This window comes from Opisthocomus hoazin, chromosome 12 (genome assembly GCF_030867145.1).
Source record: "Opisthocomus hoazin isolate bOpiHoa1 chromosome 12, bOpiHoa1.hap1, whole genome shotgun sequence".
Taxonomy (NCBI): domain Eukaryota; kingdom Metazoa; phylum Chordata; class Aves; order Opisthocomiformes; family Opisthocomidae; genus Opisthocomus; species Opisthocomus hoazin.
The window spans coordinates 7,603,286-7,618,400 of record NC_134425.1 but is presented as its reverse complement, the minus strand read 5'-3'; the positions used below and the strand labels follow the sequence as shown (position 1 = coordinate 7,618,400).

The 15,115-nt window shown below is 44.3% G+C and overlaps 1 protein-coding gene across 2 annotated transcripts in view; it reads left to right on the top strand.

Annotated features, from left to right (window-relative positions):
• The window catches only part of CMIP (c-Maf inducing protein), a 137,382-nt gene extending 123,989 nt beyond the window's left edge, over positions 1 to 13,393 (top strand). For both annotated transcript variants that reach the window (XM_075433571.1, XM_075433572.1), the window contains 7 exons: positions 2,466 to 2,582; positions 4,043 to 4,183; positions 5,142 to 5,189; positions 5,947 to 6,093; positions 7,600 to 7,705; positions 8,822 to 8,892; positions 11,440 to 13,393. In XM_075433571.1, coding sequence (XP_075289686.1) covers positions 2,466 to 2,582; positions 4,043 to 4,183; positions 5,142 to 5,189; positions 5,947 to 6,093; positions 7,600 to 7,705; positions 8,822 to 8,892; positions 11,440 to 11,493 — 684 coding nt within the window. In that variant the 3' untranslated portion in view covers positions 11,494 to 13,393. The remainder of the gene's footprint in view (positions 1 to 2,465; positions 2,583 to 4,042; positions 4,184 to 5,141; positions 5,190 to 5,946; positions 6,094 to 7,599; positions 7,706 to 8,821; positions 8,893 to 11,439) is intronic.
• Positions 13,394 to 15,115: the final 1,722 nt, after the last annotated feature.

Below are 15,115 nucleotides of genomic sequence, written 5' to 3'. Positions count from 1 at the left end.
GATGGATAGATAGATACAAAAATGTGTTAGCAGTTTCTCTGTCCAATTACACTGTTGTGGGGAGGTATAATTAGAAACCAGCATTCCATTTCCCATAGTTATTTCTTTTGTAACTCTCAGAAGGACTAGACAGAAGATAACAGGTTTTAATCACTGATGCTGTCACTGTCTTCCTGTGCAACCTGTGTCATGTCACGCAGGTCTCACTGTGTATTAGTTCTCCATATAGCAATTAAGGTGGAAATGGTATTACTTCCTTTCCCTGGTAAGGGGAGAAGCATTTGTTGAAGTTGGCTGTTGGCTATACAGTGAAATGACTTTCAGGGGGATCTACACTTTGTGCATCTCCCACGTACTGAACGTTTTGGGACATAAAGAACATGCGTGTCTGTCTGTACTCTTAATTTAAGATCAGATGGATCAGGTACCTTTGAAACAGATAATGGATAAAGACTTCATCCCTCTTCACTGATTCTATGTCTTTTATGTTTGAAGAGAAAATTTCTTCAGAACAATATCATTTCTCTTGAGAGCTTTTGTGGTCCAAGATACTTATGAGCATCAGGAGATGGCGTGCAGGAGAAGGCACAATGCTAACATACATTAATATGCAGTACTCTATGCCCTTTGCAAGGATGTTGATAAATACTTAAAGAGCTGCTAACGACTAACCATAAAGTTTGAAAAACATCCTGTTCTGAGATGGACCATGTATTAATGTTAGTGTCAGTATTTTCTGTTGCTCAAGAAAGCCTCCAAAAAAGCTTAACGATAACTGCATGAAATGAAATCCTTTTTGGCTTGAAGCTTACTGTTTTTAAAGGCCAGCTGAACTGATGGATACTTAAGAAAAAAAGATTTTGTGTTTTTCTAAAGGCCTTGTTGGTGAAGAAGCAGTGAGGAAGAAGAATTGCATGGTAGCATGTGATCCACATAGAACTGACCACATCGTGGCATGGTTATGGTATTTTCAGCGGTATTGAACATAGTCCAAGCAATGCCATGAACCAGGGGGACCACAGAACATATTTACAGGCTTGTTGTAGAGTAGTACAGATGGGAGGTCTACATAATGGAGCTTTTACTGCTCCAGGTCGTTAGAAACTACAAATTCTCACATACTGCTCTGCCAGCAAGCTGGTGGATCAGCTGTGTGAGCCATAAAATAGGACTTCCAGCTAGAAACCCGAAATTCTCTGCGGCTAAACTCTAGGGCTTTTAAATGGGAAAGATTATTGCCAACCTCTTTTTTGGGAAGAGACTCATACTTGATTTGTAGAAGTGGCTGAAAGAAGAGAAGGCTGAGAGGGGACCTTATAAATGCCTATAAGTATCTTAAGGGTGGGTGTCAAGAGAACGGGGCCAGACTCTTTTCAGTGATGCCCAGCTACAGGACAAGGGACAATGGGCACAAACTGAAGCAGAGGAAGTTCCAGCTGAATGTGAGGAAGAACTTGCTCACTCTGAGTGACGGAGCACTAGAACAGGCTGCCCAGGGAGGTTGTGGAGTCTCCTTCTCTGGAGATGTTCAAGACCCATCTGGACGAGGTCCTGTGCAGCCTGCTGTAGGTGACCCTGCTTCGGCAGGGGGGGTTGGACTAGATGACCCACAGAGGTCTGTTCCAACCCCTAACATTCTGCGATTCTGTGGCTTTGCATTTCTGCTATAGGTATTGTTATGTGATATCACCTGATGCTTTCTGGAGCTAGGAGAGAGTCTGCAGGACACTTTTGTCAGCTAGAAGACTCGAAGGGGTCTTACTCAGCTGGTGTTTTCAGCATTTCTTTCCTTTCAGGGCAAACTGAGCAGAAGGGAAAGCAAGATAATGGTAATGATAAGCACATGAAAGCACATGAAGTCATCTCTTGTTAGGGCGCAGGACTGCTGGATTTTCTTAAAGGCACTCCTTCCTTTCCCAGTCAGCTCCTGTCTGTTCGTTCTGATGATTCTGATGGTGATTTTGTTCGTCACCAGCCCTTAACAAAGGCTCGTGTTCAGCCAGCAGATTGCCAGCACCACTGCCTTTTACCTAGACATCCAGCCCACACAACCTGTGCTCACCAGCTGGCATTTACAGAGAAACTGAACCGCAAACAGATGCAAAAGCAAAATCCCCTGTGGTTCCCCTGGGGCTGGGTTCATCGTGTTACTAGGGATGGGGACAATCGCACAGCTGCTCTGATGTTTCCTGGGGAGCCTATATCGGGCCTCTGGGCTGTCAACTGAGCTCCTTTACAGAGGAAAACTACCCATTCCCTCAGACTTTGCTAGGCATCACCTTTGTCAGCAGGTCGCTTCCAATCAGCTGTTGAGAGACTGCAGCCGTAATCGTAATGAAGGGACTCCTTTTCTTTAGGTTGATTGCAAATACTTAAATTTGTTTGACTGTGTAACAATGTCCTTTCCAGAGGTACGTGTGTTTCTTAGGCTAACACCTCTAATTTTAGCTTTGTTTCTCAAATAGGTTCATATTTTAATGGGATCCTGCTATAAAACAAAGAAGTTCCTGCTTTCACTGGCTGAAAATAAATTAGGACCTTGCATGCTACTGGCTTTGAGGGGTAACCAGACGATGGTAGAGGTAAGCCCTAAACATACGTAGTCGTATAGGTTTACGAGCAGTATTCAGATTCGGTTTCACACTGCCTTTCCCAGAATCAGATCCGGAGGAACTAGAGAAGCTGAGTTCAGGTTTGTGTCGTATCAAACACCAGCGGTGGGCAATTGTGTTTCTCTTGACTAAGTGGAACAGAGTATTGTTGTTCTGCAGATGTGAGGGTGAATTACATGAAAGGTGGGTGGAAGAATTTTTGGAGCGAGAGATTGTTTGCTGTAATTCAGTTGAACAGGCTAAGATGGGAAATAAATGGCCATGATGGTATAGGCTGTGGCGAGGGGTCAGAGTTCAGAACCACAAGGTTTTCCCATGACTAAATGCCTGATGCTTGTCTTACTGCCTGCAAAATGAGCAGTGCACAAGAAGTGCATTTGCAAAACTTTATTTACTTCCATTAATACACATTTTTTTGTGCTTGTGATTGGTTATTTTTGTTGCACTAGTAGTTTATACATATTTTTCCGGGTTTCTTTAGAGAAGTTTCTTGAGAAATGTAATCATCTATTTTTAAATGGAAATAGAGGGTGGTTAAATAGGTGGAAGGAGTTATAGTTTTTCATTGACTTAGATCTATGCATGCTAATTTAATCCAGTAAATAAAAGGGTGTGCTGCATGAATTTGAATGTAATGTTACTTGATTTTTTTTGTTAAAAATAATTGTGGAGGGAATAAAAACTTTGCATTTTAATTGCTATGGCATTATATGTAGCTGAAAAAGAAAGGCAGCATGGAGGGGGCAGCTTGTGTCCTAAGCCCATGGGACCCACTGAAATCATACCCTGTGTCTAACTTGTTCCGGGCAAACCCTTGCCCAGGGGCAAGTCAGATGTGTTCCCTGTGAGATGGAGGGTGTCCTGGCCACAGTGGTGGGCTCCCAGCATCATCTTCTCTTGGAGCCTCTCTTGCCTTTCCCTATCCTACCTCATAGACTGGGTACACGTCACATGCGTTCAGCTTGCACAGAAATGCCAGCACTTAGGGGCTGAAAATCCAGCACTTAGGGAATCACTTGGCTCTGCTGCTCATGTGTAATGTCCCCAGTCTGCAGTCTAGCCAGTGTACCTGGGAAATACTGGATCGATTGTACCTGTGCTGAAGAGGGCTGTGGCATGAAGCCATGTTCCAGGACTGATGCAAAGTAATGGCACCTCTCCAGTTAGAAGGAATGAGCACTAATGTAAGACAGGATAGATAGATAAGCTGACTTTCAGAGATTAGAGTTGATTCTTGACGAATTAAAAATTGGTTTCTTGTGTTGGAAGGTCAGTAAATGTTGCTAAGATGCTCTAATCTAGCCTGCGTAATGCATGCTCTAAAAACTTACCCGATAATTTAAACTAGCAATGCCCAATGTAATTAGGCTGTTTGGAAGAAATTGAATGTAAGCACTGCAGTGACCACTCTTCTTTAATTCTGCTGCTAGATACTATGTTTGATGCTGGAATACAACATCATCGATAATAACGACACCCAGCTCCAGATCATCTCTACCCTGGAAAGCACAGACGTGGGAAAGAGAATGTATGAACAGCTGTGTGACAGGCAGAGGGAGTTAAAAGAGCTGGTATGTCGCCCTGCATGCAGTATTGCCATAGCACATGGCGGTCTGTACTCTCCAGAAATGGAGGTACAAAAGAAAGACAAGCAGGGTGTGAAATTCCCGGTGAACAACAGGATGGGAGCAGTATTGGGAGGGTTTTACTGTGAATATATATACTGTGTGATATTTACTGATGTGTCTAATCCCATACTATGTTTATGAATGATATTCAGTAATCTGCTTAGAATTTGTGTGAAAGAACAAAGGTGAAATCCTGCTGTCTTAAGATCTTGCAAGTCAGCTTGTCAAATTCTGCCACCTTTTGACATATGAGTAGCAAATGGCTCTAGTGCTTGCCAACGTTGCTTAATGCTTTGACATTCACAGCATTTCACCGAGATGGTCTTTAGGGCTAGTTCTCAGAGCTAGAGCCTATGAGAAAAAGACTTTTTTCCTGATTTGAAAGACAGGGTCTACAGATTGGAGATAGATCTGCTCTCATTAGCACTTTTATACCTATGCAAACATACCCACAATCTTCCTCCTCCCTCCTTCACATTTATGTTTGTCTTCCTTAATCCCTGCTCCCAGCCTGAAAAGTATATACTTTTATTGAAGTCAAACAAGTGATTTTATCAGTTGCGCAGTCTCACTCGCTTTGCTATCTTATCCCAGCATTTTAAGCCGTTTCATTTAAAGTGAAAGTAACCAAGTAATGGCAGGCCGAATCAGACAAAGTGCTGACCCATGGCACGAAGACCACTGCTGCGGTTGGTGGACGTCCCCTGTGTGGCAACAGGCCTGCGTCTAGCATAGTCAGACAAAGTCTGTCAGTGCAGAAAAAGCAGGGAAGAGGTGGAAGGGCTGGCAGGGAGCTTTGAAATTGGAGCAGGGTTTGCTCTGGTGAAGAGCTTGCTATACTTCAGTTGGTCTTAAATGTAGAACGGCAACTTGTTTGACCAAAATATCTTCTCTCTTACAGCAAAGAAAAGGTGGTCCCACAAGGTTAACACTGCCATCCAAGTCCACAGTAAGTTAATAATGTCAATAGAAAAATAAGTTTTGTCTTTCCATATTTGAACACTTGATTTATGTTTGCCATGTGGCACAGTGGTTTTGGTCAGTCAAGAGGGGAGTTGTTCCACTTGCTATGTCAACACAACTGGAGTTTACACAGGGGCACATTTCTGCTCTTGGGTCTGTGCAGCAGCTTCCAAAGCCAGTACAAGAATCAGACTGTCAGATTTACACTGGTGCACAGATTTGGAATTTACAGTAGGACCTAAGGGTAGATTCGGGGACAGAATTTTGTGTTAAGAAGGCAGAGTTCATAATGTCCAGTTCCAGATCTTAGACATGAAAGTCTGAAAGAGACCCGTCGCCGTTGCAGTTAAGCCTACTGTAAACCCTGACTAACTTCAATGAGGCCAGGTAATGGTCCTGAACACAAGTTGAGTCTAGAACTTGCAGTGAAATCTTCATTAAGAGACCTATCTTCAGCATTTGTTCTGACGCTGAAGCCTTCGTGTCTTGTAAGATACACATGCAAAGAAAATTTTTGTCCTGATGTCTGGATAAATTTTTCCCAGGGTGTGTGAAGCAACAACGCTGCCACAAGAGCTCAGCTGCTTGCCAAACGAACAGAAACCTCTCTGTGTGGTTCTGTTACTGTAAACAAGTGGTACAATTGTGCAACTCTTGCTGGGTAACAGTATCAGTGACACCACCGTGGATGGTTGCAGGCTGAGGAGTCAATACTTCGTTATCAATCTGTTGTTTGCTTTCAGGATGCAGACCTGGCCCGCTTGCTAAGCTCGGGATCTTTTGGAAATTTGGAAAACCTCAGCCTGGCCTTTACCAATGTGACAAGTGCTTGTGCTGAGCACCTCATTAAACTGCCTTCACTCAAGCAGTTGAACCTGTGGTCAACTCAGGTAAGCGCTTTGCAGACTGAAACTCGAAGCAGGAACCAATGCTGACTAATTGTGAAATTTGACATGACGTCAGCACAAGAAGAATGTGTGAAGAGGCTTGCTTATAATGAGTCTGTCCTTATCCTATTTTTACAGGGCCTTTCTATGGTCTAGTTCATCTTAGAGGCTGATTTTGCATGTTCCCTGTTGTTCTTATTTTTTGTAATTTTCAAAATTTTACTTTAATTGTAAAAGGAGTGCTGCTGTCTTGGGTTGAATGTTCCAGTTAGGCACTGTTGATACTGTGTACTTTGCAGTACGTGTGCTGCTGTTCATCTGAGAAGTGCTTATGCTTTCACTCGTTCAGGATGAGAAAAATGCTGCTGTGCAGCTCCTCTGGTCAAGCAAAACAGAGTCTATGCAGTGTAGGCAGTGAATTGCCCTGAATGCTGATCAACCAGAAATTCTTTAAAAGCAACAGCAACAAAAAGAAACTGAAATAATGAATAAATAGAAGGAAACTATAATGAAAATGTGGTTATTTTGTAAGCAAAAAGAGGCTAAGTTAACTGAATAAATTATTCAGCTGTTAATTGAAAAGCTTTTGATTTTTTTTTCTACGTTTCCCTGCTGATTTTGGTCTCTGAGGTTCTCCAGTGAACAGGTTTTCCCCATTTTCTGTTAGCACCTGTTTGCAATGCTTGCTGAAAATATGGTTATTCTCAGTGCAACCGCAAAAAGCAGCATTTTTTTTCACTCAAATATCATGTCACTATCTTGTTTTGTTTTCCTAACTACTTTCTTATCCCAGAAATTTCCTCTTTTTGTGTGGGGAATCTGATTGCTTGCTTGTTTTAAGAGTGTCTTCTGTCTCCTCCAGGTTTGTCCTAACAATGTAACTTTTTGATTTGAAAACTTTAATGCTTCTTGCTCAAAACGAGTTTGATTTCACTGGACAAAGAGCCTGCTTTTCGTCTGATTTTTTTTTTTTTTTTTTTTTTTTAAATTAGAAAAAAAAAAAGAGTTTAGGTTCTATTTTATTTTGCGATATCCTGGTTTCCATTAATCTAGAATTTAGACACAGCAGAAACGAAGTGGGTCAATAGAACAATTACCAATCAATAGTACATTGTTCTTGAGACCAAAATAGCTGATTAATACCACTTGCATTATGCTTTTTTTTTGTGTGTGATGTGGTTGGGAACTGGCTGAGACTGCCATAACCATCTTGTATAGCCTGGGTGGGAACTCGCTCATACAAAGTCCAGACTTCAAAGGCACCATTGTAATTAAATGATGGCCTGCGGTTAAGTGCACACAAGTCACTTAATTTTTCTGTTCTCCGCCTGCAAAATAAGGATAAAACTATTTGCTTTCTCTCTTGTTATTTGAGATTGCGGTAAACAATCTGAGTGTGGCTCTGAGGGCTCGTCTGCAAACCTCGTTTTAGCGTGCCCTGTTTGCACTGAGGTACTTGCGCATGATGCCCATGCCTTGTTTGGAAACAGCTTTGCTTGTACCCCACAGTTCGGAGACGCGGGGCTGCGGCTTCTGTCTGAACACCTCACGATGCTGCAAGTGCTCAACCTGTGTGAGACTCCTGTGACGGATGCGGGGCTGCTGGCACTCAGTTGTAAGTGACCAAGATAAGCTTCAGAGGAAAATTATGTGGGTTCAGAGGAATTCACGTGGGTTTGGACAGAAGGTTGATTTCTTGGCTGCCACGGTGCTGCTTCCGCAGGGATTTAGGACAGGCTGTGGTTGGGTTTGGGTTTAAGCTTCCCTCCTTCCTGCCCTCTCCAGTGGCCGTTCGGCTGCAGGCAGGGGAAGCGGGCTGGTGACCTGACGCTGAGCGGCCTCCTGCGGGCGTTGTTGGCCCAGACCGTACTCTGGCTCTTACCCCTGACTTCACTGACGGCGCTTGTCTCCATCTCACGTGGCGACCTGTTGCCCTGCGACTTCCCAAGTGTTTCACACGCCCTCCCGTGGGTGTCCCCTCTGGGTGGGAGTCTGACCTTCTGGTCAGGAGGGGAAGATTGCAAAGCCATTCAGCAACTTACTAGTGAGTTTAGCAACTGTGCACAGCAGGTTTCGTCCCCTCTCTGGCATTTTTTGTTCCTTCTTTTTTGGGGAGGTGAAACTCTCACTATTCTTAATTTTAACAGAACAAGGCAGAGGGCGGCCATCTAAGCAGCATTCAGGATTCTCCTGTGCACTGAGAGCTGCTCGACATGCCAGAATGAGACCCTTTCCTACATCCAACAGTGTCTTATAAACCTCGTCTATTGGGTTTAAAGGAATCCTTTAATAGGCTTGATCCTACACAGACGTGCCAGACAGACCAGTAGTTATGGCTCATCTTAGGAAACTATTCTGCTAAGTGCTGGAGCCTAAAATGGAAGTGGAGGGGAGAGGGAGGACTGCTAGATCAGCATGGCCCCTGCGTGCACCGTGCAGAGCGCTGAGAACGGGCACTGTTCGGAATAATGTGCAGGAAACTCATTATGAGGAGTTGCCTGAACTCCTTTGAAGTCAGCGGGCTTAAGCATATGCTTAATGGCCCTTCCTAAACAGGGACTTTTTCCTGGATGAGGGCCCAAACAGCTGTTTATCCATTCGTACGTCTATATTTTACACTATTCAGCTTTTTCCCGAGAGTGCTGCACATAGTCATGTCTTTTTATCCTTTGGCCTGGTATTTTAAGAAAATGCAGCATGGTTCTAAGTATCTGTGTGTTTTCTCTTTTAGCCATGAAGAGCCTGTGTAGTTTAAATATGAACAGCACCAAACTTTCAGCAGATACCTACGAAGATCTCAAGGTATTTCTGAATTGCGTCCACTAAATATGAGAAGTAGCTGGCCCAGGAGGACGTGCAGATTTAGCAAGGGGTAGTGCCTAGTGCAGGGAACTGGCCCCATGGAGTGGGTAGCATGAAAGTCATCTGAAGAGGGTAAAGTGAGTTGTTTTGGGGGGATAATGACTAAAAGCAGCGTTCTGAGGTTGTTGGCTCTGATGGACTCGGGAAGTGTTTAATATGCTGAATGGGCGAGTATGAGATGGAATCAGAAATGGAATCTTTCTGCCAGTGCTATCAACAGTAAAGGTTTCATGAATGGGAGCATATTGGTTGTTTCCAATGAGGGTGCACAGACAGGTAAAATCTAGTACACACCTCCAAAGCTATGTCTTGTACTGCTAACAGGACCAAAAGTAACGTGGGTGAGCAGCTTTATGGATCTTTGATTTAGAATGCAAAGGGAGAATTAAAAGCATTGGGGGAGGTGAAAGTGTATCTTGACACCTCTTGGACTGGAATTGGGCTTTAAACAGAAACACCTGCACAAATGCTCAGTTCCCAAGTCTGACACGTAAGATGTCTGGTGTTACCATTTGTACTGTGGATTTACAACCACTTTGGCAAGATGGCGTAAAGAACTAGAATGCAGCTGTGGGAGGGGAGCGGCCCCAGGTGGTTTCAGACAAACACTGGCTGAGATACGTTGGCTTTCATGACTTCATGTGGACTTTGTCTTCACTCTGATGTTGCGTGAGTTGCATCTCCTGAAGTCTTACCGTATAAACCCGAGCACTCAAGGTGAAACTCCACATTACGTTGCCTTGTGTGTTGAAACCTGAGATTGTGCCAGACTTATTCAAAAGGTCACAATTTTGGGTTGAGTTTCGAACTTGAGGCAAGTCCTGAAACTGCTCTGGTTTCAAAATCCAGTGCAAATGTGGATCTTCATCTCTGGCTGTGGAGCCAGGGCTCCCCTAGGGACGTGTCTGCAATGTTGCTAGCATGGATTTTTCAAGATCAAGTTTTCAAAACTTGTGTCACAATTGTATATGCAAAGAAGCAGTCCTTGGAATTAACAGCTGGCCTGCAGATGGGTTCACACAATGGAGCTTGTATCAGGCCCCAAGCGTTTGCAGACAATCAAGGTCAATGCTGTGTTTGGCCCAGGGCTCTGAAATCGGGTCTGTTGAAAGGCTCCTCCAGTCCTACCCCTGCTTCTGAGCCCCTTTGCCACCAACTTCGGATGAAAACTCTTATTTTCCTAACCGGTTCCCTCTGCTCTGGTATTGCATTAGCAGTCCTTAGCAGCAACGCAAGGAAGTGACTTGCCAGGGCAAACAGCGAAACTGGCTGTGAGCAAAGTCCCGATGATTGCAGAGAATTAAAAAAGCTGAGAAAACAGGCATGCGTCACTTTTTCCCCTCTCACCTCTTTCATTGAGTTTTATCTGAGCAGCCATTTTTTCAGAGCTCCGTGTGTGTTCAAAGGGAGGGTAATAGTTCCTTTCCCTGGGGCACGTGGTTGTAGGTCTGCTGAGAACAGCTCAGACTTCAAAGAACGTGTTTTTGATACAAATCTTTCCTTCTTCAGCCCTTGGTCTGCGAGAGCATTTGGGGCACAAGCCAGCGATGACATTTCCTCTCCGCTCCATCCCCACCCCCCAAAACACACTTGCACACACAGAGACACCCACATATGTACCAGGCAGGCTGAACCAGACAATAAATAAACACCCACCACTGAAGTCATTATTGCCTAACTGAAAAATTATTTGCTGGCAGGGTCTGTAGGATTATGACTAGCTCTTATCAAAATATGCGTGCACATAAATCAAGGAGTGATGTAATAATGACTCCTAGAAACTTCCAACTCCTCAATTATGCCCTAGCCTAATTAAACGTGTTTATTTGTTTTGAGAGAATTAGCCATACAATTATGGTCAGAGAGCATGGAAACGGGACTGACCAGTAGGAGCAGTGCGAGCAGCCGATTCCCCTCGGCCTCACGTGGGGTAATTCGGGAACAATACGTCCAAGTGCCGCGGAGTGGTGGAGAGGAGACCACAAAGACACCAAAAGTTGCTAACGCTCTCCAAGTTTTTTTAATACATGGAGGGAAAAAATCAAGCGATGACTTAGTGTGGAGGCTGAACAAGGAACGTACGGCTGGCTGCTGCGGTTGAAGTCCACTGACTTCACGGCTGGAGTTTGTCAAACAAGCTTTTCTAAGCATTTGTATAAAAAATAAAGAGTGGGGTCTGATCCGGACCTGATCACGGGTGGGTGGGTTTTGCTAGAGCCGCTTGCTTCTGCCACAGGTGTGACTTTGCCTTGTGTGTCTGTAAAGGCTCAGCGTCTCGTTCCGGCGCTAGCAGCGGTAGGCGGCAGCTCGCTGCTGAGCCCAGCTCTGGCGCTCTGCAGGGTTGAGGCCGTAGCCCATCGTCCCGCGGTGTGTGGCCGATGGATCAGTCCTCCCCGTTTGCTGGCGATACAGATTTGATGGGAGCTTTTTTCCCCGAGTCCTGCACACATGTCATGAATTCTGACCTTTTCCCGTCCTCCCGCACAGGCAAAACTACCCAACCTGAAAGAAGTGGACGTCCGCTACACCGAAGCGTGGTGAACTCGCCCTGCCTCCGACTCTTCTCTTTTGCTTCTCACCAGAAGGAAAAGATTTTTAAAACAAACGGAGAAAAACAAACCGGAAAATAACTTTTGGCTAATACCTGTAGAGCAGTGAGTCCTGGGACTTGGTGGTAGGAGTCGTGGTTGGGGGGTAGGGGAGTGGCGTTGTGTGTGTCGGGGGGGATGGGGCGAGCCTGGACCCAGCCGGATTCTTTCAGCTTTGTGATTTCAGAATCGACATAATTTAAATTGAAAAGAAAAGAAAGAAAAAACAAGAGAAAAAAAAGAAAGGACTTTGTAGCAGCAAGAGGATTATAAAGAGGAAAAAAACACCTTTGTGGATTTTATTTGCCTTTGTGTTTTATGCCGTGTGGAGAAAAAAAAAAAAAAAATCATTTGTCGTTATTTACCTGGGTTTCCTTGGCTGGCACCCATCCAGTCAGAACTTCTCTTTCACCAGTTTTGCTCCAGAAAAATCAAACTTACAAAAATCTCAAGAGAAGAAAACCAAAACCAATATGATTTTCACCTCCCCCTGTGTCCTTGCAGTTGTTATGCAAAGTAATTTTGTTGTACATAAGATTTACATAATGCACCTATTTAAGAAAATGGTTCACAAATAACAGGTCTGGGACCTGTCTTTTATTTATGAATTGTTAATTCTTTTACCCTTTTTTTGCGTATAGTACTGTATAAACTAGTTTGCTGTCTTGTTGTTATTATTTTTTTTAAAAGGAAACGTCCTCCTTGAAGAATTGCCTTTTAGTAGCGCAGACTGTATTATACTCCCTCTCTGTCACGACATTCATCGCGTTGTCTTTTTGATTTCAAAATGGCTCAGACGTTATCAAATAGGAAGGAAAATGTCTATCGAGGGGGGTATGGTTGGGGGGGGTGGGGTGCAGGGATTAATAAAAGTCACATTTCCTTCTGAAGTCTGAAAACTTTCTTCAGTCTTTTAAACCATGTCAGGCTTAAACATGGGAGGTGGGGAGAAGACGCCGTTTATTTTGCCAATGGGGTATTTGCAAAATTCGGTAGATTTTACAGGTTGCCTCGGTTGTTTTCTGTTTACGTCCAATATTTCAAAAAAAGAAAAAAAAAGCTCTCCCTCCATTTTGTGCATCAGCTTTTTCTGATCCCGCCCTCCCCTCCCTCCCCGTACCTGTTCTGTGCACGCGTTGTTCTGCATGTTCCTCTGGGGAGACTGAAAAATAGCGTTGTGCTGATCCGACAGCTCTGACCCGTCTGTAAACATGACTGCTACGTTTTTCAAATTCCACAATCGCTTAGAAGATGATTTTTTAAAAATTGTAGTTTCTTTTATAACTATGCTGTTGACTTTTTTTTCATAATGAGCCTTCATTGTACAGAGCTGCTTCTTTAAAGAAAAAACACAAAAAATCAAAAACAAGTTTTTCCTCTGTTTAACACTTTCATTTTATTCTTCAGCACCTCAAGGTTTCACATACAGCCAATGTAATTTTTTATATATAAATATATATATATTTAATCTTATTCAATGGAAGCCAAGCTTTTGTTTTGGGTTTTTTTTTTGTTTTGGTTTTTTTTTAACTTTGTTGCTATGTAGACAACCCCTACCCAAATCATGGGTGTTTTTTTTTCTTTTTTTCTTTTTTTTTTTTTTTAAAAAAATGAAACAGAAATTGAGTCTTAACTCATGTAGTGTGCCAGGTTTTTTTTCCCCTTCACATCCCAAACTGTATGATGATGCAGTATGGGAAGAAAGAAGAAAAAAAAAGAAAAAAAAAAAAAAAAAAGAAAAATTATGCCAACATTTTCCTTAGCACTGTTGCTTTTACCAATGGTTTACTACTACTGTTCTGTAGCTGTGTACAAAGAGATGTGAAATAATTTCAGGCAAAAATAAACTGTAAGTGAGTATCTTTTAGCTGCGTGCTTTGTGTTTTCTTGGAAGGAAGCTTTCGCTCGCCCGATGACGCGGGGATGGCGTGGGAGGTGCGGAGATGCCGGAGGACGATGGCTGACCAAGGCCGGTGCCGCTGCTGTGCACCAGCACCTCGGCGCAAGGCAGGGGACCAGCGGGCAGCTGGCGCGGGCATTCGCCTCCCGTCACCAGGTTTCCAGGCACCGACACCTGGAAGGGACGAGGAGGAGGAGGACTGCTCAGTCTGCGCGTCTGGTTCTTGCATTGCTCCCCGAGACGGTTTGTCTCTGCACCCTTCCTAATCCTTCACGGGCTCAGGGCGTTCTTGCACTGGCCATCAGAAGAGTTGCGTTGGGGGGGTTATTTTTTTGCACTGGTTTCCTGAAGTAGGCAGTGCTGGAAACGCTGGAGCATTTCCAGAGTGCAGAGGGGTTTCTGTGTATTAAGGTGCATTTCAGGGCAGCATCCAAATGGAGGGATCTGCCGCGGTTGCGTTCTGCTTGCTGTCCTGGGTAAAGCACGCTGGTGGGTGGGCTGGACGCCAGCGGAAAATCCGGCTGGAGCCTCACAGCTCTGCGTGGATCCTCTAGACAGTTACTGAACTACTTTAGCTTTTAAGCGAATGGCCCCCACTTGAAACCAATTCCTGCAGGTGTTCTGAGCATTGCCTTCAGCCCCTACGTTACCTGGCTCCTGTACTCTGATTTTTATCTGTGTTTCGGTCGTATTCCACAAAACAGACTTTAGGACATGGAGAGCGGGCAAGCTGCGGCAATGGGCCTGTCCCCACGTCAGGGCCACCCCTGCCAAGCAGAGGAGAGGCTCTGTCTCTGAGCCATAGCACTGAGCACAAGAGACGTCTGTGAGATTCTTCACTCCTTAGGCTTCCCAGGGAGCGTCAAGCTTCTGTTCGGGTGAAGTCCTCCTGGAAATGAAGCGGGAAGGTCTTCAGAGCGAGCAGAAAGGCCTCATTGGTAGGGCGGTGTAGGGCCTGGGCTCTGGTCAAGCAGTCCCTAAATGCAGTAGAGGTACGAAAGAGTAACGATGGCCTCCAAAGAGCGCGGATGTCTGCTCTGCCCGAGACTGCCGTCTGCCGACAACAGCAGGAGCCGGGGCCATTCGCATCTGGGACTTCCATTCCTCTGACAGCTGGGAGCAGGAGTAACCTCCTGTCCCACGCGTACAAGGACTTCTAATCCAGGCAAGATCTCCCTGAAACTTTCTACAATCTGTGAGCAGTAAGACCGTGGTGCCGCTACCATCGTTCGCCCGCTGCAGGCGACGCTGACCTCTCCCAGCCTCTGTACGGCCGAGCAGCTGTACCCATCAGAACACATCTCTCAACTCTATTGCTGTGTCTTCAATTTTTAATGATTTTTTCCAACTAAAGAGAGTACATGCATCAAAATATTTGTTTTAAGTGGATGTTACCATCCTTTTTTTTTTTCCATTTTCTTTTCTATTGACTGGGGAAACCTCTTAAGTAAATGTTTGAGATAAGGCTTTTTTTTTTAATAACAAGTCTTGGAGCATCTTTTTTTGCCAGTAATATTAAGCATGCAGGTATTTTTCCTGCTAGCCTGCTACCTCCTTTTTTATTTTATTTTTTTTTAGGCAATCCCACTTTAGTGCTTTTCACCAACCAGCTAGAACAAGCACTGTAATATATTTGTGATCTTAAAATAGGCCCTATCAAATCTTGAATATATGC